The sequence below is a fragment of the Octopus sinensis genome, linkage group LG23, assembly GCF_006345805.1.
Source record: "Octopus sinensis linkage group LG23, ASM634580v1, whole genome shotgun sequence".
Taxonomy (NCBI): Eukaryota; Metazoa; Mollusca; class Cephalopoda; order Octopoda; family Octopodidae; genus Octopus; species Octopus sinensis.
In genome coordinates this window covers 26249355-26274943 of record NC_043019.1, presented here as the reverse complement: position 1 = coordinate 26274943, position 25589 = coordinate 26249355, and the positions used below count along the sequence as shown (strand labels likewise).

The 25589-nt window shown below is 36.1% G+C and overlaps 1 protein-coding gene across 12 annotated transcripts in view; it reads left to right on the top strand.

The window, feature by feature from the left end:
• The window catches only part of LOC115223431 (E3 ubiquitin-protein ligase HUWE1), a 153958-nt gene that overhangs the window by 50058 nt on the left and 78311 nt on the right, over nucleotides 1-25589 (top strand). For all 12 annotated transcript variants that reach the window (XM_036512614.1, XM_029793970.2, XM_029793977.2 and 9 more), the window contains exons 5-27: nucleotides 1256-1416; nucleotides 2390-2468; nucleotides 3859-3921; nucleotides 7018-7092; nucleotides 7800-7916; nucleotides 8574-8673; nucleotides 8870-8970; nucleotides 10639-10700; nucleotides 12637-12725; nucleotides 13524-13604; nucleotides 14727-14812; nucleotides 15179-15280; nucleotides 15743-15938; nucleotides 16192-16293; nucleotides 17704-17784; nucleotides 17900-18006; nucleotides 20072-20249; nucleotides 20415-20506; nucleotides 20698-20912; nucleotides 21914-21965; nucleotides 22143-22319; nucleotides 23494-23739; nucleotides 24764-25566. In XM_036512614.1, coding sequence (XP_036368507.1) covers nucleotides 1256-1416; nucleotides 2390-2468; nucleotides 3859-3921; nucleotides 7018-7092; nucleotides 7800-7916; nucleotides 8574-8673; nucleotides 8870-8970; nucleotides 10639-10700; nucleotides 12637-12725; nucleotides 13524-13604; nucleotides 14727-14812; nucleotides 15179-15280; nucleotides 15743-15938; nucleotides 16192-16293; nucleotides 17704-17784; nucleotides 17900-18006; nucleotides 20072-20249; nucleotides 20415-20506; nucleotides 20698-20912; nucleotides 21914-21965; nucleotides 22143-22319; nucleotides 23494-23739; nucleotides 24764-25566 — 3365 coding nt within the window. The remainder of the gene's footprint in view (nucleotides 1-1255; nucleotides 1417-2389; nucleotides 2469-3858; nucleotides 3922-7017; nucleotides 7093-7799; nucleotides 7917-8573; nucleotides 8674-8869; nucleotides 8971-10638; nucleotides 10701-12636; nucleotides 12726-13523; nucleotides 13605-14726; nucleotides 14813-15178; nucleotides 15281-15742; nucleotides 15939-16191; nucleotides 16294-17703; nucleotides 17785-17899; nucleotides 18007-20071; nucleotides 20250-20414; nucleotides 20507-20697; nucleotides 20913-21913; nucleotides 21966-22142; nucleotides 22320-23493; nucleotides 23740-24763; nucleotides 25567-25589) is intronic.

Sequence of the window (25589 nt, the reverse complement as noted above, 5' to 3'; positions counted from 1 at the left end):
ACATGGCTGGAAAGGTTTCTTGTAGCATCTTGCCAATTGTCATGGTTCCATATTTTTGTCATCTGATGGTGCGCACAACAACAGAAACCCAGCTATCTTTATTTGTTGTTGGATGTCTTTGGGTGGTGGATGTTCTATCACCATATTTATTGTGCAAACTGGGTGCATTTTATTCTTTTTTGCTCTAGGCACAAGGTCTGAAATTTTTGGGGAGCTGGCTAGTTGATTAGATTGACCCCAGTATGCAACTGTTACTTAATTTATCAACCCCAAAAGGATGAAAGGCAAAGTCAACCTCGGCAGAATTTGAACTCAGAACGTAAAGACAGACAAAATACTGCTAAGCATTTCGCCCAGCATGCTAACATTTCTGCTAGCTTGCCGCCTTAACAGGGTGCATTTTATTGTGCCATCTGCACCAGACAAGTTGTTTGTGGTAAGACTAAAGACTGCTGTCTGTCCTAGCCACTGCTGCAATTTGTGAAGTTTGCATCTCTGTATATTACTTTCTGTGACCGGGTTTTTACGGTTGGATACCCCTCCTATCATAAACCACTTTACAGCATGAATTGGGTGCATTTTATCAGCCCACTAACAATAGAAGTCACCTGCTGCAGCAGTAAAGTTTCTTCTTCAGCTTATATTAGTCTTTCTTCAAGATTACTGGTCTCCTAGATGTGTTACCTTCACTGTGGTGAAGGCCACATCTCTCCATGTAATGAGGGGGTTTAATTATTATGAAGTTTGCAAGAACTAGAGAGATTGTCCCTACTATAGCTTACAGAATTCTTTCTACTCTGTATCCATTTTTACAGGTTGCTGTTGCTCTACATCTTTGCACAGAGGGTGTTAAGAACAAGTGGGTTGTCAATAGAGAATTTGCCTTGCCCTAGGGAATTGAGTTTCAGTGAAGGGAGTCAGATTATCCAGGTTGTTAAATTTGAAATGGGTAGGAGGGAAAGTTTACTAACCTTCATAATTCAGTTGTTACACCGAAATAGGAATATTAAGTTTTCATGTATAAATTTTTGAATTACCAGCTGAATATTTTTCATGCCAATAACAAGAAAAGTAGTTTTCACTCTAAGAGATCCTAATAAATATTAATATTGCTAGGAATATAGTCAGGGAATCCAAAACACCGTCTTTGGCAATATGTTATTGATAATAATATGTCTCTTCATGCTTATTAAATAAATAATAAAAAATGTTTTTGTTTTATTTTTATTATTATTTTGCTCTTATTTTTGTTTAGCTGAAGGACCTGCTACTCCAGGTGCTACAGTTTACAGCCCTACTCATAGAACACAGCTTCTCCCGACACCTGTACAATTCGACGGAGTATTTAACCATACTACTCTCGTCATGTGATATGACAGTGGTCCTTGCTGTACTTAATCTGCTGTATGTTTTTGGGTGAGTAAACTTTGCTGCTAACACTTGCATTCCTCTTCCTCCTCAAAACACTCATCTTCCTCCTCAAAACACTCCTCTTCCTCCTCAAAACACCCCTCTTCCTCCTCAAAACACCCCTCTTCCTCCTCAAAACACCCCTCTTCCTCCTCAAAACACCCCCTTCCTCCTCAAAACACCTCTTCCTCCTCAAAACACCTCTTCCTCCTCAAAACACTCTTCTTCCTCCTCAAAACACCCCTCTTCCTCCTCAAAACACTCCTCTTCCTCCTCAAAACACTCCTCTTCTCCTCAAAACACCCCTCTTCCTCCTCAAAACACCTCTTCCTCCTCAAAACACTCTCTTCCTCCTCAAAACACTCTTCTTCCTCCTCAAAACACTCCTCTTCCTCCTCAAAACACTCCTCTTCCTCCTCAAAACACCCCTCTTCCTCCTCAAAACACTCCTCTTCCTCCTCAAAACACCCCTCTTCCTCCTCAAAACACTCCTCTTCCTCCTCAAAACACCCCTCTTCCTCCTCAAAACACCCCTCTTCCTCCTCAAAACACCCCTCTTCCTCCTCAAAACACTCCTCTTCCTCCTCAAAACACCCCTCTTCCTCCTCAAAACACCCCTCTTCCTCCTCAAAACACCCCTCTTCCTCCTCAAAACACCCCTCTTCCTCCTCAAAACACTCTTCTTCCTCCTCAAAACACATCGTAAAACATTGGATAATATGGCCAGAAATTCACTAAACACAATAGTGAGCATCCCAGCTTGAGCCGAAATCACATTTAAAAATATTTGTAAATATTTCACCATTCATTATTTTCATTTAACATCTGCTTTCCATGCTGGTATGGGTTGGACGGTTTGATAGAAAACTGGTAAGCCGGGGAGCTGTACCAGGTATATATTGATTTGTAATTAAATCAATTGTAATAGAAATGATTCTTGTTCTCATTTGTTTTTCTCTTTTTCTCATTTGTTTTGTAGAAAACGTTCCAACTTCATTACCAGGTTGGGTGTGGAGAAGAAGCAAAGTCTCATATCTAGACTTACACACTTGGCTGAGGTAAGGAAATAGTTTGAACAGGAGGAAATGTTTTAATGAAAACATCTTCCTATTCTTGTATGTTGGATTTGCATATTTGTGCAAACATTGTTTAATAATTCAGGCATCTAATGTGTACAGTTCAATCCCTTAGCATTCAAACCAGCCATATCTGGCCCCAAATATTCTACATCTTTTTATGCTTAACCCTTTAGTGTTCGCATTATTCTGCCAAAATTAATCCTTTTTTATCCACATTGCCTTGAACTAATCAGGCATTATCTTGTAGCTATGAGATTTTGATGAGATAGCTGTGAATTTTTCAAACGATATTGTAGGGCTGGTGTGAGAGACCAGATCTAGCCAGTTTGAACATAAAACAGGTAGAATACTTTTGGCCGGATATGGCCGGTTTAAATGCTAAAGGGTTAAACCATCCAAATCCAATCTTTCATGCCTGCCCTACAATGTCATTCTAAAAAAATAAGCAACCACATCATTGAAATCTTGAAGATATGAGATAATACATGATTAATTCAAAACAATGTGAATGAATAAGCATTACATTTGATAGGGTAATCTGAATGCTAAAGGTTTAAACTGTCGGAAATTCCTCAATTCTGAGAAGTCCTTGCAGAATACAAAATCTTATTTCAGCCAATTGCCATTTCTTGGTTGCTTGGCAGTAAAGTAAATCACGAGAACTATCAACCCTTTCACTGTGAAATTAAATTTCCTGGTTATTCCCGTAATGATGTTAAATATCTACCAAAACTAGAATTAATATTTTCTGCAAGTTGTGTTGCCTCTTCAAACAGAAAATAGTTTCAAACATGATATTCCCCATACAAAAGATAGATTGGTATATAAAACTACTTTCTGCTGTTAAGGGTAAGGAAATTTTAAGCAGATATATCTGCTCTCCGCAGTAAAAGGGGTTAGTAATTATAGAGAAAATGGGATTTATCTTTAACCCTTTTGATAGCAATCTGGCTGAATTTGCCTCTAGCTCTAATACAAATGTCTTGTTTCCATAAGTTCTGGATTAAAATCTTCCACGAAACCTTAGTCACAATTTGTGTTCCTGACACTAGCTTAATAACTAACTTATTTGACTAAATTCTTTGTTATATTTAAAATTAATTGAAAGAAACACAGAGCATCTTTATAAAAATATGGTAACAAAAGGGTTAACATCATTTCTTAGGACTAGGGTGAAAATATGATCTGGATAATATATATTGCTATTAACTTTTCAGGTAGCTAAGTTATCAACTATTTACTTATATTGTTAATTTCTCTGTTTATATTGTAAAGTTGTTTCTGAAGAAAAGAAAAACTGAAAACTGTTTATAAAACTAAATATTCACAATTGATGAAATACCATGAATTTTAAATTCTTTTCTTGCAGAGTTGGGGTGGAAAAGAAAATGGCTTTGGTCTTGCTGAGTGTTGTAAAAATATACCTGTTTCCGTAAGTTTTATTTCTGCAAAATTCATATTAAATGCACCTTTTATACCTTTTTTTTTCTTTCTGAATCTTGTCTTTTCCTAAAGACCAGTTCAAATTCTCCATTAGAGTTTATCATTGTTTAGCAATGTCTTTATTTACTTAATAACAAATTACATGAAGTAATTTGTAATTAATACTTTCCATATTCTTCAGATGAAGAACAAAATTAAAGATGTCGGTGTTAAAGCCAATTACTTTGTTGGTCCAGGCTGAAAATAAGTTTTAAAGTAGATTTGCTGCGTCAATGAGTTGTGTGTAAATAATTTCTACAATATCATTGTGTTTGAATATGAGACTGTAAACATTGATTATGGGACAAAATTGAAGACGTAATCAAAATCTAATGGAACCTCAGTAAATTTATACATTAAAATACAGAAAGAAAACCTCAAAAAAAAAAAAAAACCTACGAAAGAGTTGGCTTCATTTTTAAGCTGTAGACATATTCTTTGTTTGATGTGAATTGCAAGTTTTAAATATCTAATGTTGAATAAAAGGTTAGAATTAGTATATGGTTACTTCATTTACTGAATGTTTTTTCTGAATTTTAAGTAAACAAAACTATATATATATATATATATAAACCTTAGTTATTAGTAAAGTGTAGCATAAAAACTATAATATATATATATAAAGCCTAGTTATTAGTGAAGTGTAGCATATTTACATAAAATGTCCGTAACCCTAATGTAGGTTGAGATAAGGTGATAGTAAAGTGTTTCATATTCTCTCATCCCACGATGAGTGACAAAAGGAGATCTCATTGTCAAACCAGTTACTCTGGTTATGTATATTCTCAGACATTGATTTAATACACATTCCTCCATACATTCCTGCTAATGTTTACGAATACGGGGGACATCTTTTAATTCTGATATTGCAAATAAGATGCAAATACTTGCCTAACGTATTATACATGCACTTTAAAAATGATGAATTTAATTTTTATGTTTGTTTGGCAATACGTATAACTGCTGACGATAATGAAGGATAGGTTGTATTCCAAATTGAAGTAGCTAGAAAAACTAACAGAAGTGGACATGCATTCAGATGATGACTCTATTATGACATAGGCATAGCTGTAAATTCTGTGGGAGATTTAGTATTGTTGTTGAAATAATAAAGCCCCAGTATTTGCCTAGTGAGTTTTAACCATTCACTGCAATACAGTGGTGAAATGATATTGTAGAAATTATTTTCACATAACTCATTGACAAAGCAAGTCTACTTTAAATTATGTCTGCATGCCCTACTACCAGAGGTGTTTCTTTTTATTTATATATAATATATATATATATATATATATTTATATATCACCATGATCATCGTGACCGGCCAGGCTATCAGATGTTGCTACACATCGCTGGTCACAATGCGCTTCACATTGTTTTAGCCTTCAAATGACGCCATCCTGCTGGCTAAGCGAGCAGGCCAACAGAAGAAAGAGTGAGAGAAAGTTGTGGCAAAAGAGTACAGCAGGGATCGCCACTACCCCCTGCCGGAGCCTCACAGAGCTTTAGGTGTTTTCGCTCAATAAACACAATGCCCGGTCTGGGAATCAAAATCGCGATCCTACAACCATGAGTCCGCAGCCCTAACCATTGGGCCATTGCACCTCCACATATATATTTATTTTTATTTATATTTATATATATTTTTATATATTTATAGATGTGTTTATATTTGTTTATGTTTATTTATGTTTATATATATTTATATATGTTTATTTATATATATATTTTTATTTATATATATATATATATGATGAATTCTTGTGAACAACAAATGAGGGTTTGGTAAATGATTAATGTTAATCATGTTCTATGGACACGAATGAGTCTCTTGAGGCCTACTGGTGCCTTGCAAACCTTTTGGCTAATGGAACAGGTTGAGGTCTCAGTTTGCTTAAATGCTTATGTATCATTTACTATTTGTTTTCTTGAGTGGACAGCAAGGCCTTTTGCTTTGTGCCACAAAACCACAGCGGCAAGTAAGGTTTCCATTTAGTGCGCAGCATTTTGCCAGCATGCCTTCATGCTTGTACAAAGTTGGTCCTGATGTTGGAGTTGACTTGAAATCATTGAACTGAAGAGAAGCAGGATTGGTGCCAGGTCCTGCGTTCTGATACTTTATATTCCCAGGAAGAAAAGGGAATGTTGCATTGCATCAGATTATCTTTTGTCTTTGAAGTGCCAGGATGGCCTTCCAACTGACCTAGCCTCAAAGCATACCTTGAAGAATGAAGGCATGTCATCGATTAGGTCATGGATGGTGATGAAAGGATTCTAATTGAAAGCTAACACCTGTTTGATTGTTCAATCCACACATTAAACAGACCATTGAATAATTAGGTGGTAAAATAAAGAAGTGGTATTGAAGCTGTATGTGTGTTTATCCTAATTTTCATTAGAGTAACGACCCTCCTTAGACACAAGATTTGTTTCAACCCACAAATTCACATCAAGAATCTTGCAAACCAAATATGGAAATGAAATATCTATCTGTATCGATCACACTGTCGGATGTTATACACTGCTGGTCACAATGTGCATTGTTGTAGCTTTCAAATGATACCATTCCACTGGTTAGATGAACAGGCCGACCTTCCTCCTGAATAGAACACCATTCCATTGCAGAGTGTACCCATTCACAGCTGACTGGACTGGAGTAATGTGAAACGAACTTTTCTTCGCTCAAGAACACAGTACACTGCCTGTTAGTGAATCGAAACCACAATCAACTTCACACATTTATATTAAATGATTATAGAGAACAACTGGTACATTCATCGGATATCATCTCTCTTTTTGCATTTCTGAAAATGTATTGTGAAGGTGTTTTAATAATGCCTTTTTAATATTTAGATTTTTGTGTATTCTTCAAGACATGGGAAAATAAATTTATAAAATCGGACTCTTCTTTCTCCTCCCCTTCCTTGTTCTTCAATCTTCCTCTAGTAAAAGGGGTCATCTTTTCTGTAGTCTTTAAAAGCCTGTCCTTATTAGTATTTCGCTTTTGTGTTCATAGCAATATCATTAAATTTACTTCTAATTGCAGAATTTTTCTCCCAGTGCTACTACACTCCATTTTGAATTCTATGCCGAGAACAAAGATGAAAAAAGTGGGAAAAAGGTACACTATTCTGCTCCATTAGTTTGAAACATCCAGTTATCAACCTGCACAGTTTGGAAAGGTGGATGTAAGAGTGACGTAATGTAATTTATACACACGTGAATGTGTGTGTGTGTGTGTGTGTGAGCATTTGTGAATAAGCTTGTGTATATTTGTGTCTGTATACATATATAAGCATATGTATATGTATTGAGTGCTCTTTCCTTTGTTTGTTCCACCAGACCTCTGTGTTTATATGGAATGCTATTACTTAGGATCTGTCCATATTCAACTCTCATCTATCACTCTTCTTTTTTGCTAACTGTTTCTCTCTTGCCATCCTCTATCTTCATTGTTATTCATCACACTCTCATCCCACTCCCTCTATCTCCCTCTCACTCTGGCTCCCTTCCGACTCTGTTGTGTTGGGAAAGAAGGGTGCAGACATGGAAAAGTGCAGAGAACAAAGACTGCTGAGTCTTTTTCAGGGACAAGGCAACATTCTGGTGCTGGTGAGGCAAAAGGTTGGCGAACATGTGAACTAAAGAGGATTCTTTAGTCTTGCTGGGCACCAGACAATTTCTGTGGGGCTGGTGTCACAATAGACTGTACCCAGTGCCTTTAAGCAAAGTGGTTGGTGTAAGGAAATGCGTCCATCACTGGATACTTTTCCTTATATTTGTGTTTTAATGATTGATAATTGTACCTTTGTTTTTCTTTTTATAAAGGGTTCTGCCAATGTCATAACCTGCATTCATATGGAAAGTGTAGACAAGTGTGGAAAGGTGCCATCTGAAATAATGGAAGAGTTAATTAACAGTTTCAGCATCCCAGAGGACCGACAGGTGAGCTATAAAATATCTCTCTTCTTGGAAAATATCTTTATTGTAAAAAAAAAAAAAAACCATACTTGTACGTATGGGATGGTTTATATGTTGGAACAGTTGTTAGTGTTGTACGTTTATAGTTTTTGCTTTTAGCTATTTTTTATGTGGCCGATGACAGTACCACCTGATTGGCACTCATGCCAGTGGAGCATTAAAAGCACATCCAAGCATGACCGTTGCCAGGGCTGTGGTTTGGCTCCCATGCCAATGGCATGTAAAAAGCGCCATTCGAATGTGATCATTACCAGCGTCACCTTACCGGCATATGTGCCAGTGGTATGTGAAAGACAACGTTCGAGCGTGGTCATTGCCAGTGCTGCCTGACTGATTCCCGTGCAGGTGGCACATAAAAAAAACCCTTCTGAGCGTGGCCGTTGCCAAAACTGCCTGCCTGGCCTTTGTGCTGGTGGCACCTAAAAACACCCACTACACTCTCGGAGTGGTTGGTGTTAGGAAGGGCATCCAGCTGTAGAAACTCTGCCAGATCTGATTGAGCCTGGTGCAACTTCTGGCTCACCAGTCCTCAGTCAAACCGTCCAACCCATGCCAGCATGGAAAGCGGACGTTAAACGATGATGATATCTTTCATTTTTTCTTTCTTTTTTATATTTTCAGATGCTTCTATATACTCATATTAGATTAGCTTATTTGTTCTCCAAATATGAAGCTAGAATACAGTGTGTGCAGGCCCGACTTCAGGCATTATCAGTACTTGGTGAGTTCAGTTTTCCTTTCAAGACATAAGACTAAAGAATTTAACAAAATTCATAATGATTGTATATTCATGCAGGCACACAAATATTTGTTTCTGCGGCATTTTCTTTTTTCTTTATTCTGTTCTATTTTATTTTAAAATATAAAAGTTGCATATTTTGGTTTGTATTTAACGTTAGAATGTTTTTCCTTTCCAGTATATTCTAATGCCATTCAAGACAACATGAATGCCTTGCTATATCCTGGTCTTATTGAAGAGCTGGTTGATATAATTGAATTAAAAGATATGGATATTGTGGTGAGTAGTGCATTGTAATCGTCATTTTGCTATCATTTAAATACTTCTGTTCACCATTCAAGATGACCTGCTCCAGGTGAGCTCTGTTTGGTGGTACACAGAAGGAATTGATTTGGTCCCCCTAGGACATTGGAGTGGAACAAATGTTGGTGAGGATGCTGAGAGCGCAAACTAGAATATTTTGACCACAGTTAGCAGGTCACAAATTTCTGATCCCACATCCTTGTGGTTTATGGGAATGGAAAATAGGCTAGTGAGTAACAAAAAAATGGAGCGGTTGTAGCAAGGGAGGGCTGTAGCAGTCTGCACAGGAGTTGTGAGGCTTCCAATTCCCAGCCATGAGCATATTCATTAATTTATTGTATTTGAACAGTTAGTTTCTTACTGCCTCATAACCTGACTTGACTAATTGCTGTAGTACCTGATGTATCGCTAGCTTTGTATGCGAGCAGCATTTGTCAGCTGTGCAGTATCATTCTCACTCCTTATCTCCAGCTATGAATTGTACCTTTCCATGCAAAGCTTTCTTATTAGTTTCTGTATGAAGTTGCTGCATTGCAAGTTTCTAACCTCAACTAATCCCCACCTCACCAAACATTTTCCAATTAATAACTAGTACATAATGATATGAACAGACCTTTCCTCTCTTAAAAAAAATGATGTGTGCACACAAAAACACTACAAAGAACTGAAAACAAATTTGTATTGTTTTCACTTGGAATATTCAAAACGCTGAGAAAATGTTTCAAATTTCTAATATAGTGAAATAAAAGCTGGTGGTATTTAAACACATGGAACTCAATGTTGTGAATATCATTCTCAGGTCACACAGAGAAATAGTCTGAAATATATTTTCACAGCAGCATTCTTAGTGGTGAAAACACCATTGCTTACATAATAGCATAAAAGAAAACCCGTGAAAATAAAAAGAAGACAGCAGGATATGAACCACTGCAGGTGGCATTTGCAAGACAAACTTTTATATGCATTATTTGCCATCAAACTACCTGGCTAATTTTCACAATATTTATGTTAACGACATATTTAGCTTAGTTTTTGACTGTTTAGATTTTTATCCTTTATATGTATTCATATATACTGCTTGGGGGTGGAGTCGCTTTATTTCGCTAGATTTTATTAAATATTTCATAATGTTTAAAAAGTAATTGTCAAGGAAACGAGTTTTTTTATAGCATTTTAAACATTTATTCTATATCTATTGCTGAAATTTATATAGAAATTCTGATACTATTGAAGCTATAGAAAAGATTCATTGACATAATTAGCTGTTCCTTTTGCCTAAAACAGAATTTTAAGATATATAAGCCATCTGGGTTTATGGGGTTGTAATGGGGGAAAATGTGAGAGGACTGAGAATTAAAAAGGCTTGAGGTTTGTTCTTTCCTCTCTGCTCGAAGGTCTGCTGTGTGATTGCCATATATGAATGAGGATTCTTGTATACTTTATCTTTTTATTGATTTAAATATTGTTTTCTTGGAAAAATAAGTCTTTTGTTTCTCAATCTGGTAGAAGTAAAAGGCATTCAACATTAAAAATTAAAATGTCAGCATTTTCCTTTTCTTTGTTTTGAATATCTGTGAAAAACTAATTCAATTAATTATCTTAAGATATATAATGTACTTAATTGTTTGGTTGTTTTTGTTGCAGGATATCAAGGCTGCTGCATTACGGACTCTAACATCAATAATACATTTAGAAAGAAACCCAAAGTAAGCTTCTTTTCCCCCATCTTATATTCTTCACTTTTTTGTTCCCAATAGAAATGTTTTTTTTTTTATTTTGGATGCTTATAAATTCATCATCGTCGTCATCATTTAAATAATTGTCTGCCTTCCATGCTAACATGGGTTGGATGGTTTGACAAGAGCTGGCCAGGTAGAAGACCACACCAAGCTTCTGTGTCTGTTTTGGTATAGTTTTTACAGCTGGATGCCTTTCCTAACCCCAGCCACCTCATACAGTGGACATATTGATAAGAAATTTGCATTTTTGTTGTTTTTGTGTGTGAGCCATAATTTCATGTCGGTTTAGTGTGACAGGCTGTTAGAATATGAAATAATTATCAACTTGAAACATGGTCAGACCAGATAAAATAGTTATTTATAGCAAGTGAGAGTGGAACTGTTGATGTAACTATGACATTCCTGTGATTTGATGAGACATTTCTGTTTGCATTAATTGTGAAGATGCAACTATATTGCATTATGCAGAGTATGTATATTAATGTAAACGTGTAGGAACAATTTCTTGCAAACTGAAAGTTGTACTACATGATGATGATTACAAAACGGTCTAAATCCCATGGCGATCAGCTTTAATAAATACATTCATCTCTCAAACCTTCTTTATTTTACACACACATTGAACATGCATAACAAGCTAGCTTATCTAGGTTATGATGGATAGGAGTTTCATGCTATCAGGCAGTGATTCCAAATTTAAAGGTTTTTCAACGGAAAATATGGAGATAGCGAGAAAAAGAATGAATGAGGTACAAAAGCATGTGGTGTACGAGAATGAATAGGATATTTCTGTATCTGAAACCGAAAGCAGCGATTCTGAAGAAACTGAAAGCGGCGATAGCGACAGCAAAGACGATTTTACATCAGAATGAATTAAAAATTTTTTAAATGTTTTTATTAGCAATTTTTCTGAGGAGATGGGGTCTATCTGTAGTCTTTCTTAGGAAGCAAAACCATTAGACATTTATTTTTTTCAGTATGCTTGTTTGAAGCGATCACTGCGGAAACAAACTGTTACGCAGAATGTAAACAAACAGTATGTGCCAGGAAAGGCCACAAAATGGGGGATCAAAGTTTGGAAAATTTGTGAAGCAAATACTGGGTACTGCCGTGGATTTAGTTTTTATATGGGGAAAATAATGTTAGTCAGCATGGCCTAGGGGACCATGTGGTCTGGAATTTATCACTTCCATACCATAACAGGGCTGTATATTATTTTTTGACCGTTTTTTTTTTTGTTCGGTCAAACTTGCGGTGGATTTAAGTGGATTCCAGTATTTCAGTTTATTTTACCTTTATGGTACACCTGTTCTTTTGTGCATTAAATTCAACTGATAATCTAGTGATGTGCACAATTCTATATCAAAATTTTGTTGCATACCCAATTGAATATTAGCTGATGATTCATTTTCTATAGTGATGTTTAAACAAAATTTTAATATTTTTACCTTTTGCTCAGTTTACCTGGATTTACCTGTAATTAGAGTCACTTTGAGACAAAAGTTATACAATAGAATTGATTAAGAACCCTTCCTTTATGTTCTAAATATCACATTAATATGTTGATAATAAAAAAGTTACAGTTGTTTAATGAAACCAATCTAAATTAATGATTATCTTGGAATTTAATTGAAACTCATGAGGGGTGTATTTTGGTCAGAAATATAGTAACGAAAGAGTTAAATGAAGATGATTCTGTAACTTCACTTACGCTGCTAATTTACTGTGGCAAATGTTACCTGCTATTTCCTCTTACAATGAGAAATTAGTGTTGGTGGCTCCAGGCTAGATTTCCTTTTGAAATTACTTTTGTTATTAGTGTTCTTGGCCCAAGGAATTGGCGTTGTTATTTCAAGTTGCCTAAATAATCAAAATAACTCTATTGAACATTTTTCTTTCCTAGATTGAATGCAATAATAGATGCTACTGGCGCATCTCTATATCATGGCTTCTTGCCAGTATTGGTGAGAAACTGTATCCAACGCATGATAGGTATGTAGCTTATCTTTTTCTGATGTCTTGTATTGTTCTGACAGACAGTACTTTTGTTTTTCATTTTTCTGAGTTCAGTTCTTTATTTTTGTCAGCTTCGTGTTAACCCTTCTTCAGTCTTAATAAATAAATAAATGTAAAATGATATTCTTGCAGCATCATTCTTCTGCTGAAATTACCATAGCCTCTTACTGACAAGCAGTGCCTATTGTTCACAGTATTGGACAATAGATTGCAAAACTTGATTCTTGACTGTTTTGAGTTCAAATTTCACCAAGAGCAACCATGCCATCATTGTAGGGTCTTATGATACAGACTTCTTGTTTACTGGAGATCAATCCAGGTGACTACAAAGATCAGAAATTAGTGTTGCCTGCCTCAAAAAAAAAAAAAAAAAAAAGCACAAAAGAGAGAGAGAGAGAGAGAGAGAGAGAAGTAGTAGCCAATGGTTTGGCTTTGTGGCTATAATTTAAGTTTGTTGCTATGGTAATATTGGACCAGAATATTTTACAGCCTTACTGCCTATTATCATGAGGCCCCAATAAAATGCTGCTATGTAAATTGGCTGTAAGCAATGTCAAAATAAAATGCAGAGAGGCTTTGCTTTTAATGGGGATTCTGTAATTGTTTATATTCAGAGCAAAATTAAATTAGTTTTGCTCTGTATTCCTCATCTGTTTGCTTCAATATTTTGTTGTATTCTGTTATTCTTGGTGCTGTTCTAAAGTGATGATGATGATATTGAAATGAAGGATGAAATAAATTTTGAAAAATATGGTTTTATTTTTTTTCTTTCAGATCCTAACATGACTCCCTTCCCTCAACTATTTGCTACCGCGTTGTTTTCTTTTCTTTATCACCTTGCCAGTTACGAGAGTGGTGAGTTTGCATTTTATTATTTCAGTAATATTTTTAAGGTGACAAGCTGCTAGAATTGTTAGCATCATTTCTTCTGGTTTTACATTCCAATGTCTTTCATCCTTTCAGGGTCTATAAAATAAATACCAGTTAAGCACTGGGGGTCTATGTAATTCATTATCCCCCCCCTCCTCCCTCAAATTTTCAGGCCTTGTGCCTGTAGCAGAAAGGATTATTTTAGTAATATTTTACCCCTATCCTCCTTCCAGAGTTTTCTGTGCAGAATTGCTTTCGTGGTCTGTATTTAACTAAACTTTATTGAGATTTTATATTTCTTTTAAAATTTCTCAGTTATAAATTTGTCTGTTGGACAAATTCCATGTAAAGCTAACCTTCTGAGAGCAATGTTTGATATTTTCAAAACTGAACACTTTTACAATATGTAAAATGGAAGGTTCTGTTTTCTGCATCCTGGTGCTACATAATTCCTCCCAAAACCCACTCTTTTGGCTCTAAATAAGTATAATGGTGAGATGCAGTATTTTACTAACTTTGTAATGCTGAACAATTTATGATGCGGTGAGCTGGCAGAAATGTTAGCACGCCGGGCGAAATGCTGAGTGGTATTTCGTCTGTCTTTACATTCTGAGTTCAAATTCCGCCGAGGCCGACTTTGCCTTTCATACTTTCGGGGTTGATTAAATAAGTACCAGTTATGCACTGGGATCGATATAATCGACTTAATCCGTTTGTCTGTCCTTGTTTGTCCTCTCTGTGTTTAGCCCCTTGTGGGTAGTAAAGAAATAGGTATACTTTAGGGGATTCTTATTTCGGTGTGTTTACATACATTTAATCATACAGGCATGATTATGTATAATTATGTTTTCATGCGATATATTCACCTCTATATACTTATGTATATATGTATGCACACATTTGTGCGTGTGCGTGCACATGTATGTTTTCAAGTTGATTTGTAAAACTGTTCAGTCTATACCAATATGCAAAAATATTCGATTTCAAAGTGAAACCCACCCCCACCTTCCAGTTGAGGTCTCCCAGAGAAAACAGATTAAATTTCTAATATATAATAGTTTGATTACTTTCATGTAATAATGCCTTTTCTTTCCCTTCAATTTACAGGAGGTGAGGCCCTAGTTTCTTGTGGAATGATGGAATCTTTATTAAAAGTCATTAATTGGTATGGTGAGGGCCAGGAGCATATCACTGTAAGTAACTATTAATCAATCGTTGCTGTGGAATATAGTGTAAATAACACCTGTTGAGTTTAAGCTAATTTTTTGATAATCGTATTCTGAAGAAAATTTTTTAGCAAACTGCTTGTGTACAAATAAATAAAATCAATAATTAAAAAAACAAAATCTTGGTTGTTATAACAATAAAAATACCTTCTAGAGTTTGGAAAATATTTATATAGAAAACTGATGATCAAGCTGCTTGCAATGTAATCGTAACTTCTGTTCTATTTCTGTGCATGTTTTATGTGCACATGTACATACCTATGTACACATGTGCAAGTTTGTATGTCTGGGGCTATTGTCTTCATGTATTGATCTCCCAAATTTGTATTTCAGTTTGTAACCCGTGCTGTTAGAGTTGTTGATCTCATCACAAATATGGATATGGCTGCTTTCCAAGGACATGGTGGCTTAAATGCATTCTTAAACAGACTTGAGGTATTTGTCATGAATTGGTTCCTTTGTCTCTTGTTTATTGATATTTTTAGTTTTACTCTTTGAAATGTTTAAAATTTTAAGTTGGTAAAGTACACTTAGAATGTGTTTTGGGATTTCTAGAGAAAATCACACCACCAGTCCTGATAAAATCTTCTAGCCATGAGAGATTTGTGAACATTGTGTTTAAGGTCAATCAAAGAATGGTTTTGGACTTTGGGTTCAATTTAATTTTGACAGTAAAATGAAATATTGAAGGCAAATAATTAGTAATGCTACAAAAACAGTTTTTCAACAGTTGGTTGAATTTTGTTTTTATAAATGTACATGAAAGCAAGATTCTGAAGTGTATATCTTCTTTAATAATTGCAACCCTTTAAAAATACGTATAAATGTAAACAAAACTCAATTTAAGAAAATGGTACCTTTTGAAATGAAGCTAATTCTTGGGTGTATATAATTCAGCATGAAGTCAATGTCTGCAGAAAAGAACAGCCTTTTGTAATCAGACCAGCCAAATCCCATGACAACTCAATGGATGTGAATCCTGATTCCCCATCAGCTATGGAAACTGATAACATCCGACAGGATGGAGTAGAAGCTTCCACTTCTGATGCTTTACCCAAAGTAGATATCAATGAATTAAAAGTGGATAAACCAGGTGAGTTGAAGAATTTCTAACTAAAGAATATTGGAAATAATTTGAATTTTCAAAATTAAGTTTCTACATATGTTTGTATTGAAAAAATTTTGGGGCCATTTTTAGAATTTTAACATTTTACTTCCTTGCTTAGGTGGAGAAATTTTTCATGGAGTAAATTTGTTTTCTGTTTTGTTTATTTTTCCAGCTGAATACCCTTCTAATTGTTAACTTCTTAATTCTCAGAGATACAATTCTTTTCTCTTTCTTCCAGGCGTGCAGTGTTTCCCACAAAGAGCTGCATTATTAAAATCTATGTTAAATTTTTTGAAGAAAGCTATTCCAGATAGCTCCTTTTCAGAAAGCATCAGGCATTGTAAGTTTAATAATGGCTTTCTTTTTGTCCATGTTTACCTGCAATATTTCAGAATTCAATTAAATTTACAAATATCCTTCCTTGTACTATTCGATCCCTTAACACTTTTAACTTGATGGGGCTAACAGTGTATACTGACACTTCGTTGGTTACAACGAGGGTTGCAGTTGATCTGATCGACCAAACAGCCTGCTCATGGAATTAACGTGTAAGTGGTTGAGTACTCCACAGACACATGTACCCCTTAATGTAGTTCTCAGGGAGATTCAGCATGACACAGAATGTGATAAGGCTGGCCCCTTTTTAATTACAGGCACAAATCATCTTTGCCAGCTGAATGGACTGGAGCAAGACTATTTCATGTTGCTCAAAGACATGACAAGCTGCCAGGAATTGAACTCATGACCTTGTGATCATGAGCTGAATGTCTTAACCACTAAGCCACACGCTAATGAAGTATTACTATGGATAATTAGTCCTCATCATCATTGTTTTTTAATGTCCCCTTTTCCATACTTGCATGGATTGGACAGGATTTGTTGGGGGGGGGGGCTTTCTGCAGCCAGATGTATTTCTTCATGGCAAGATGGAAATGGACATTCCTTTCATAAAGATGACACTTCTTTACAATGACATGAGGTCAACGCAATGAGACAATAACATAAGCACACACACGAGGAGGGCTTCTTTCAGTTTCTGTCTGCCAAATCCACTCCCAAGGTCTTGGTCGGCCTGGGGCTATAGTGGAAGACATTTACCCAAGATGCCACACAGTGGGACTGAACCCAAGACCATTTAATTGAGAAGCAACCTCTTACCACACCTGTATCTATTATAATGTAATATCTTCCTAATTAGAAGATTCAAAGGGAAAGTTAGAAGAAATGTTGTGATTTGTGCAACTGTTTGAAAGGACACCAGCAAAACAAGTGAAGTATTTTCAGCAAAGAATGAAATAAAAACAGATTTTTGTTTTCATGTCTTTTGGCTGCTACATAACGACAACTTGTTAGGTTAGTGTTAGCTTAATGCAATACAGTTCATGTCTAATATGAATTTAATCATTTCGGCAAATACTATAGGAAGGGCATCCAGCCATAGAATCCATACTGAAACAGGCAAATGAAGCTTGGTGTGGCTCTCCATGTTGCCAACTCCTGTCAAACCATTCAATCCATGCCAGCATGGAAGATGGACGTAAAATGATGAACTTTAGGCATACTCCAGTCTTATTGGACCTCTTCACCATACATGTTTATATAATGCTGATGAAAGAATCCCTAAATTGTGGAATATCATAAAACATCTGCTCTTGAATTCATAAATTTAAAAAAAAACAACCCAAAAACTAAGATATTTGTTTCACTTTCTTGCATCTCGTTTCACTTTCTTTCGTCTCTTCAATTTCAGTAATGGATGGTTCTTTACCACAGTCTCTCAAGCATATTATAAGCAATGCTGAATATTACGGACCATCTTTATTTTTGTTAGGTGAGTAACATTTGGCTGATTCCTGTTTATTTCTTTGGTTAAATCTCCTCTTAACCAAATGTCTGTTAAATAGCACCAAGGTAGTCTCTAATAATGTTTCTATTTTCTTTCATAGCTACTGATGTTGTCACAGTGTTTGTGTTTCAAGAACCGTCCTTGCTGTCATCTCTCCAAGACAATGGCCTAACTGATGTTGTTCTTCATGCTCTCTTGACCAAAGATGTAAGATTTTTTCAGGCACTTTATTGCTGTGGTTGTTGTTATGAAGAATAAGTGTTATTGTTGTTGAAGAAACCTACTATATTTTCTGGCATACAAGTTGATGTAACAAAGTGTAGACATTGTCCCTATCTCTCCAAATCCTGCCGTGTTTCATATGGAATTTTTGGTCCTACTCAGACGTCCTGATGTATAATAAGTCAACCTACACATTTTTTTTTCCTTGTAAATTTTGGTGTGCAAATTTCAATTTATATGCCAGAAAATAGGGTAGTAATGAAGACATTATTGGTATGGAAGTTACTAGGGGGGGGGAAGCACTCCGTCGGTTACGACGACGAGGGTTCCGATTGATCCGAATCAACGGAACAGCCTGCTCGTGAAATTAACGTGTAAGTGGCTGAGCACTCCACAGACACGTGTACCCTTAACGTAGATCTCGAGGATATTCAGCATGACAGAGAGAGTGACAAGGCCGGCCCTTTGAAATACAGATACAACAGAAACAGGAAGTAAGAGTGAGAGAAAGTTGTGGTGAAAGAGTACAGCAGGGATCACCACCATCCCCTGCCGGAGCCTCGTGGAGCTTTAGGTGTTTTCGTTCAATAAACACTCACAACGCCTGGTCTGGGAATTGAAACCGCGATCCTATGACTTCGAGTCCGCTGCCCTAACCACTGGGCCATTGCACCTCCTGAAGTTACTAATCACCCACGCAAGAAACTAGTTGTGCTCTAAACAGACCTAACACCTTTTCAAACTCTATATTTTGTATAAAGTGGTCTGCACTCGGGCTGTCCAGTTTTGTTTTCGTAAAACCAAATAATTTTGATGGTAATTGTTGCATGGACATTTTCATTTTGTGGCTTTGCAGATGTTTGTGGAAATAGTGAATTTAGATTGAAGGTCTCTTATATCCTGTTGTGTTCTTACTTTGTATACACTTGTATGTGTGGATGTTTAGACCCAGATAAAGACACTTTTATTCAACATAGTGTGTTTAGAACTACATAAGTATTCTTTATTTTTGTATTAAGGCTGCCATTGGTTTCATGTTAAGGAATAGCTCAACAATTATTCAAGCCTAACACCATCTTTCTGACAGACTTGAATGAATGAAATGTTCCTTGACGTGAAACCAATGGTAGTCTTCCTACACAAATAATGTGTATGTGTGTGTGTGTGGTGTGTGTGTGTGTAAAGCACCATCCGCTCGTGGCCATTTGCCAGCCTCGTCTGGCACCTGTGCCAGTGGCACGTAAAAAGCACCCACTACACTCATGGAGTGGTTGGCGTTAGGAAGGGCATCCAGCCGTAGAAACATTGCCAGATCAGACTGGAGCCTGGTGCAGCGTTCTGGCTTCCCAGACCCCAGTTGAACCGTCCAACCCATGCCAGCATGGAAAGCAGACGCTAAACGATGATGATGATATATATATATATATATATATATATATATATATATATATATATATATATATATATATATGGGTGTTTACACATTAAAATAGACTGGTTCTGGTTTTGCATTCTTCATATCCTGGCTAACTAAAGCAGTAAGCTGGCAGAAACGTTAGCACACTGGGCAAAAATGCTTAGCGGTATTTCGTTTGTCTTTACGCTCTGAGTTCAAATTTTGCCGAGATTGATTTTGCCTTTCATCCTTTCGGGGTCGATAAATTAAGTACCAGTTGCATACTGGGGTTGATTTAATCGATTCCCCCCCCCCCCCCATAATAATTTTGGACCTTGTGCCTAGAGTAGAAAAGATTCTTCATATCCTGGCAAGCTGAAATTTTGTGATTATTTTTATAGAGCATATGTTACATTATCATTATTTTTAAATTAACTTTTTCTTTTACCTTTTTTATTCTGTGTGTGGTTCAAAATTTCTCAAGATCTTGTAGAATCATTCTAGAATATTTATTTTGCTACTGAACTTGTGGCTGATGCAGCTAAGTTCTACCAAAATTCTTCAAATTTATGTCCATTCTTTGATCTTTTCTTCCTCTTTTTTGCACTATTTACTTTTTCACAAGAATCCTGTAAATAATTTTGTCTGTTGTAGGTCCCAGCAACACGTGAAGTTCTTGCAGCTTTACCAAACGTTTTTAGTGCACTTTGCCTGAATGCAAGAGGTCTCGAGGCTTTTGTTCAGTGTCGGCCATTTGACAGACTATTTAAAGTTCTTCTATCTCAAGACTATCTACCAGCAATGCGGCGCCGCAGAAGTTCTGATCCTTTTGGTAAATATTTCTCGATTGTTCTGATTACCAATTTCCTCTATATCCCTTACAATATTGAGACCTGTGTATATGTAGCTGTGTAGCATGATATCACTGTCTTTTAGGGACATTATGAATATTTCTGTATACGATCCTATCAATAAACATGGTAAATGTGTATTTCAGGAGACACTGCCAGTAATTTGGGCAATGCTATGGATGAATTAATGCGACATCAGCCTTCTTTGAGAACAGATGCCACCAAAGCTACCATAAAGGTTTGTTACACTTGAATAATATGTTATTTTCCTCAATAAATTAATTACTCTGCTAGTCAAGCATCAATTGTGAAATCTAGAAATTTATTATTGAATGCCTATATAAAGTATAAAAATATAAAATATATTTCTACTATAAAATTTCTATGAAATAAATTTCTACTGGAATTGTTTGAATATTTTACTTGCAGCTATTAGAAGAAGTTTGTGCAATGGGCCGAGATATGAAATATATGTGTCAAAAACCCCAACCAAAAGCTGAGCAATCCCAGAATGCTTCGCCTCGATCACCTCAACCGCCTGATGGCGGTGGCTCATCAGACGAGGATGAAGACGATGATGATATGGCAAGCACTGCAAGTCAAAGTAGTGGCGCAAAGCAGCTCTTAGCTTCTGAACAGGCACAGTGAGTTAAATTTTTTTTTTTTTTTGTTTTATTTAAAATTTACTGGTTTTGAATTAATGACTTAGATGCAGGCATGGTTATGCAATTAAAATGTTTACTTTGCAAGTATGTTACTGCATGGCACTTTAGGGGGCAGATGACCTTTTGCTTGTGATAGTTTCAGGTTCACAAATGCATTATGAGGGAAATTTGGTCAAGAAAAGCTGTTCTGAAGCCTGTTGTATGTGTATATGTTTGTCTCCATGTGACTTTACACAATGACGCTGCTTGAACAACAGTGGCCTTTATGTCCTGCAACTTAGTTGCTTACAAGCACATGTTGGTATCTGAAATGTCACACCTAACCCATGCCAGTCTGTATAAAGTGGACATAAAAAAAATCTGAGATTTTGGCATTAAAAAAAAAATTAGAAGGTTTAGGTTATATTTGTGTAATGATTGGAAATTAACTAACATACATGGATATAAAATAGTCTTTATTTTTAGTTGTAATATGTACTTGGATGTTTGATAAGTGTCAAGTGATGTTGGTGTGTTTACGTCCCCATAACTTAGCTGTTTTGCATACGAGACCGATAGAATAAGTACTAGGCTTACAAAGAATATCTTAGAATTGATTTCTTTGACTGAAAAAAAAAAAAAAACCCTTAAAAGGATTGCTCCAACACGGCCACAGTCAAATGACTGAAGCAAGTAAAAGAATAATAGAAAGTGGTTAGATAATTTTTGATTTAAATCTATATTAATAAAGTGGTAAATGATTGGGTTTGCACCAGAAAGCTGAATTTTGGGTTTGCACCAGAAAGCTGAATTTAGTCAAGTTTATGTTGTTAACTGCCTAATGTGAAATACGATGTAGTGTTCAAAAAAATGTGTGAAACTATAGCGTGAAAGTTTCAATACCAGTATTAATAACAGTATTCTCTCTCTCTTCTCTCTCTCTCTCTCTCTCTCTCTTATCTAACTTATTTTTTATATTGAATTTCTTTTTGCATTTTTAGAAATTCCCAAGAAAGACTTGCAATCCCTCTCATAGACTATATTTTGAATGTAGTAAGTATATTTCTTTGTCTTATGTGGTATTTGTAAATCTTAAAGGATTGTTATATTGTTCAGAAACCGGGGTTTTGCTGTCAGGTTTTGTAAGCTTAAAGCAAGCATATTAAAATAAAGTAATTATTGCTTTAATTTCCATCTATTTAATGAGTGAATATTGAAATATTCTTTCAGATGAAATTTGTGGAAGCTATCCTCAGCAATAATACAACAGATGATCATTGTCGTGAATTTGTTACACAGAAAGGTCTCACCCCTCTGATGGGAATTTTAGGTCTTCCAAATCTCCCAATTGATTTTCCTACATCCCCTGCATGTCAGGCAGTGGCTAGTGTCTGCAAATCTATCTTGGTAAGTATTATGAATTAGTTCTTTAGTATCTTTTAAAAAAAAAATCTTTATTTTTACAAGCAGTTTCTGTTGACAGCTCCTGGTCCCATCTTACTGAAACTGTCTATTTGTGTTTATAGTTTGTTTTGTTTCATTTAATATGTTTTCTGTGCTAGCGTGGCTCAAATGGAAGTAAGTTTTGAAGCAAGACTTTGATGGTTGAGTGCATCTTCTGTTCCCAGCCATTTTGCTTTTCAAATAAGGGAGTTTTTATTCCAGACGAAATTGCAAGCACCAAGAGATAGTGGATGGATTTTGTCAACAAATGTCATTGGTTACAACTCACCTATAAATAATAACGTTGATTATAGATGAACGGCAAACAGGGATGTCATCATCCACAATCCTTTCTAGCATAGTTTTGTAAACATTCATACAAAGACCTGCGTGTGTACACACACACAATCTTCTTTCAGGTTCTATCAAATTTCCTTAGAAGGCTCAGGGTTATCGAAAGTGTTGTGGAGTGAGATTGAACCTGAAGTCTTGTGATTATGAAGCAAATCTCTTAACTACACAACCATCTTCTACCTATATTTTTTATTCTCTACCAAACTTGCATTATCCATGATTGCAATTCTATAATTGCTGAAGGACAAATAGACTTTTATAGGCTTTTGCCACACTGAATTAGCATACTGATAATTGAAAAGAATGTTTATTTTACTAACTTCCTCTCAAAATTTTGTTAATTAATCAAAACACAGGTGGTTCACTCTGGCTATATTTACGTTCATGTAAAGGTTAACTCTCTTGTTGCTGTCCTTGCATTGCAATGTACTGTTTTTGTGTCAATTAATTTTGAAAATAATGATTTTAATAGAATTTATTCAGCTCAAATTTGGAATATATGTTAGCATGAAATTTTGATGCAAGGTTTAATTTAGATTACATTAAAATTAATGTTTATCATAGAACTAGGGGTGGTCTCCAGCGGTTTTGTATCAAAAGGGTTAAACTGTCTCTCGTGAATGTGTACGATTTAGAATAATTTTTGTCTCTTAAAATTTTAGTTATTTACATATATTTTGAAGAATAAAATCATTGCATGATATTTAGTGTTTCAAACAAATTATTTCAGTTGAAATTTAAATTTCTTGATTGATTCCAATGTTTTCTCATTTCAATTTTGCAGACTTTATCAAGAGAGCCACAAGTGTTAAAGCAAGGTCTCCTTCGTTTGAATGAAGTATTAGAAAGTTTAGAAAACTTCCACAAGCCATTGCCTCGTCCAGGTGGTTCTCTCCTCCTTCGAGAACTTGCCTTAGCTGCCAACATTCCTGATGCTATCTACTGCCCTCAAGCCACACCTCTATTACACTCCTTATCTGCTGCTCATGCATACGTTATGATGTTTGTTCATGTCTGCCGAATGGGACAGGTAGGATTAACACTAATCACTTTGGATAGAATTTACAACTTTGTGATTTCCCTTCTTGTTAGCTTTAATATTGTAGCCCATGTAGTATACATGGTTTATATGTTTCCATTCTCTTCAAATTGGATTGCCTTTATAATTAAACTCTGCTCATTCAAAACAGAAGTCCATTAAAGCTTTGTTTTTTCAACTAAGAAAAAGTTTTAAGAAATTCACAAGTAATGTGTCTTGGATTTGTGAGAATGTATTTCTGCTCTTAAAATGACTGTCACACTTCATAGCCCTTTAGCATTCAGATTATTCTCACAAATGTGATGCTTATTTATTCATATTTTTAAAATGACATTGTAGACTAAGTGTGTGAGACCAAATCTGGTTGGTTTGAGCATAAAATAGGTATATTTTGGGTCATACATGGGTGGTTTAAATGCTGATGATGATAATCCTTTCTACAATAGGCACAAGGCCTGAAATTTGCAGGAAGGGGGTAAGTTGATCACATCAACCCCAGTCCTTGACTAGTACTTAATTTTTCGACCCTGAAAGGATGAAAGGCAGTTAACCTTGGTGGAATTTGAGCTCAGAACATAAAGATGGACAAAAGTGCTAATGATTCTGCAACTTTGCCACCTTAGTAATAATAATAATGATAATCCTTTCTACTAAAGGCACAAGGCCTGAAATTTTGCGGGAGGGGACGAGCTGATTACATCGACCCCAGTGTTTCATTGATACTTAATTTATCATCTCTGAGAGAATGAAAGGCAAAAATCGACCTTGATGGAATTTGAACTCAGAATGTAGCTACAGACAAAATACCTCTAAGCATTTCATCCAGCATACTAACGATTCTGCCAGCTCACCTTAGTAATAATAATAGTAATGTGTAACAAGTCAAGATTAAGTGGAATTGATTTAATCAATTACTCCATCCTCACCAATTTGCTGGCTTTGTGCCCTTATTTTGTTCTTCTGGTCTTATGGCCCTCTTTTACTGTATTCTCTTTTTTTCTATTTTTTTTTCCAGAGTGATATTCGAACTATTTCAGTGAGTCACTGGGGTTCTGAACTGGGGCTGCAAGTCTTGACTGGACTTAGCCGTCTTTATTGCTCTCTTGTGTGGGAGAGCACAGTGTTACTGGCTCTCTGTACGGAAGACATGTTGCCTGCGGATTGTGAATTTGGCCGAGCTGACTTGGAGAAACTAATGCCAAAAGATGTCAAAGGTGATAAGGATGAAAAGACTACATCTGAGGGTGGTAATTCTGCGTCTGGTAGTGGGGGCATGACTGCTGCTGGCCTCAAGCATAGCACAGATGAAATGGGAAGTAATGGAGTGAGTGCTGCTCTCGAATCCCTTACTACTTCCGAAAGCCAAGAAACACCAATGGAGACAAATGAGGTAAACAGCTTAGAAAAGGAATCCAAGAAGTCCAAATTGTGTCCAACTTTACAAGCTCAGGTGAAACAGCTGAAACCGTTGTTATCGGTGACCTCTCGGCTTGGCCGAGCACTTGCCGAACTGTTCAGTTTATTAGTAAAGTTGTGTGTTGGGACCCCTGTGCGACAGCGCCGCAGCCACCAGATGCCAGCCACGCCCACCAATCCTACTCCTGCTGCTCAGGCTGTAGCCAAAGCCCTAATGAAACTGTTGGCTAATGCTTTCAGTTGGACACCACCTCCAAGTTCTCCTGTGCCTAAATTGAGGTTAACATTCCTCGTTTGCTGTGTTGGTTTCCTCTCTCCGATGCTATTTGATGACAAAAAGTTGCCCTATCACTTAATGCTGCAGAAATTTCTATCCTCTGGAGCACAAGCAGCATTTTTTGAGTAAGTACGATTTAAAAAATTTT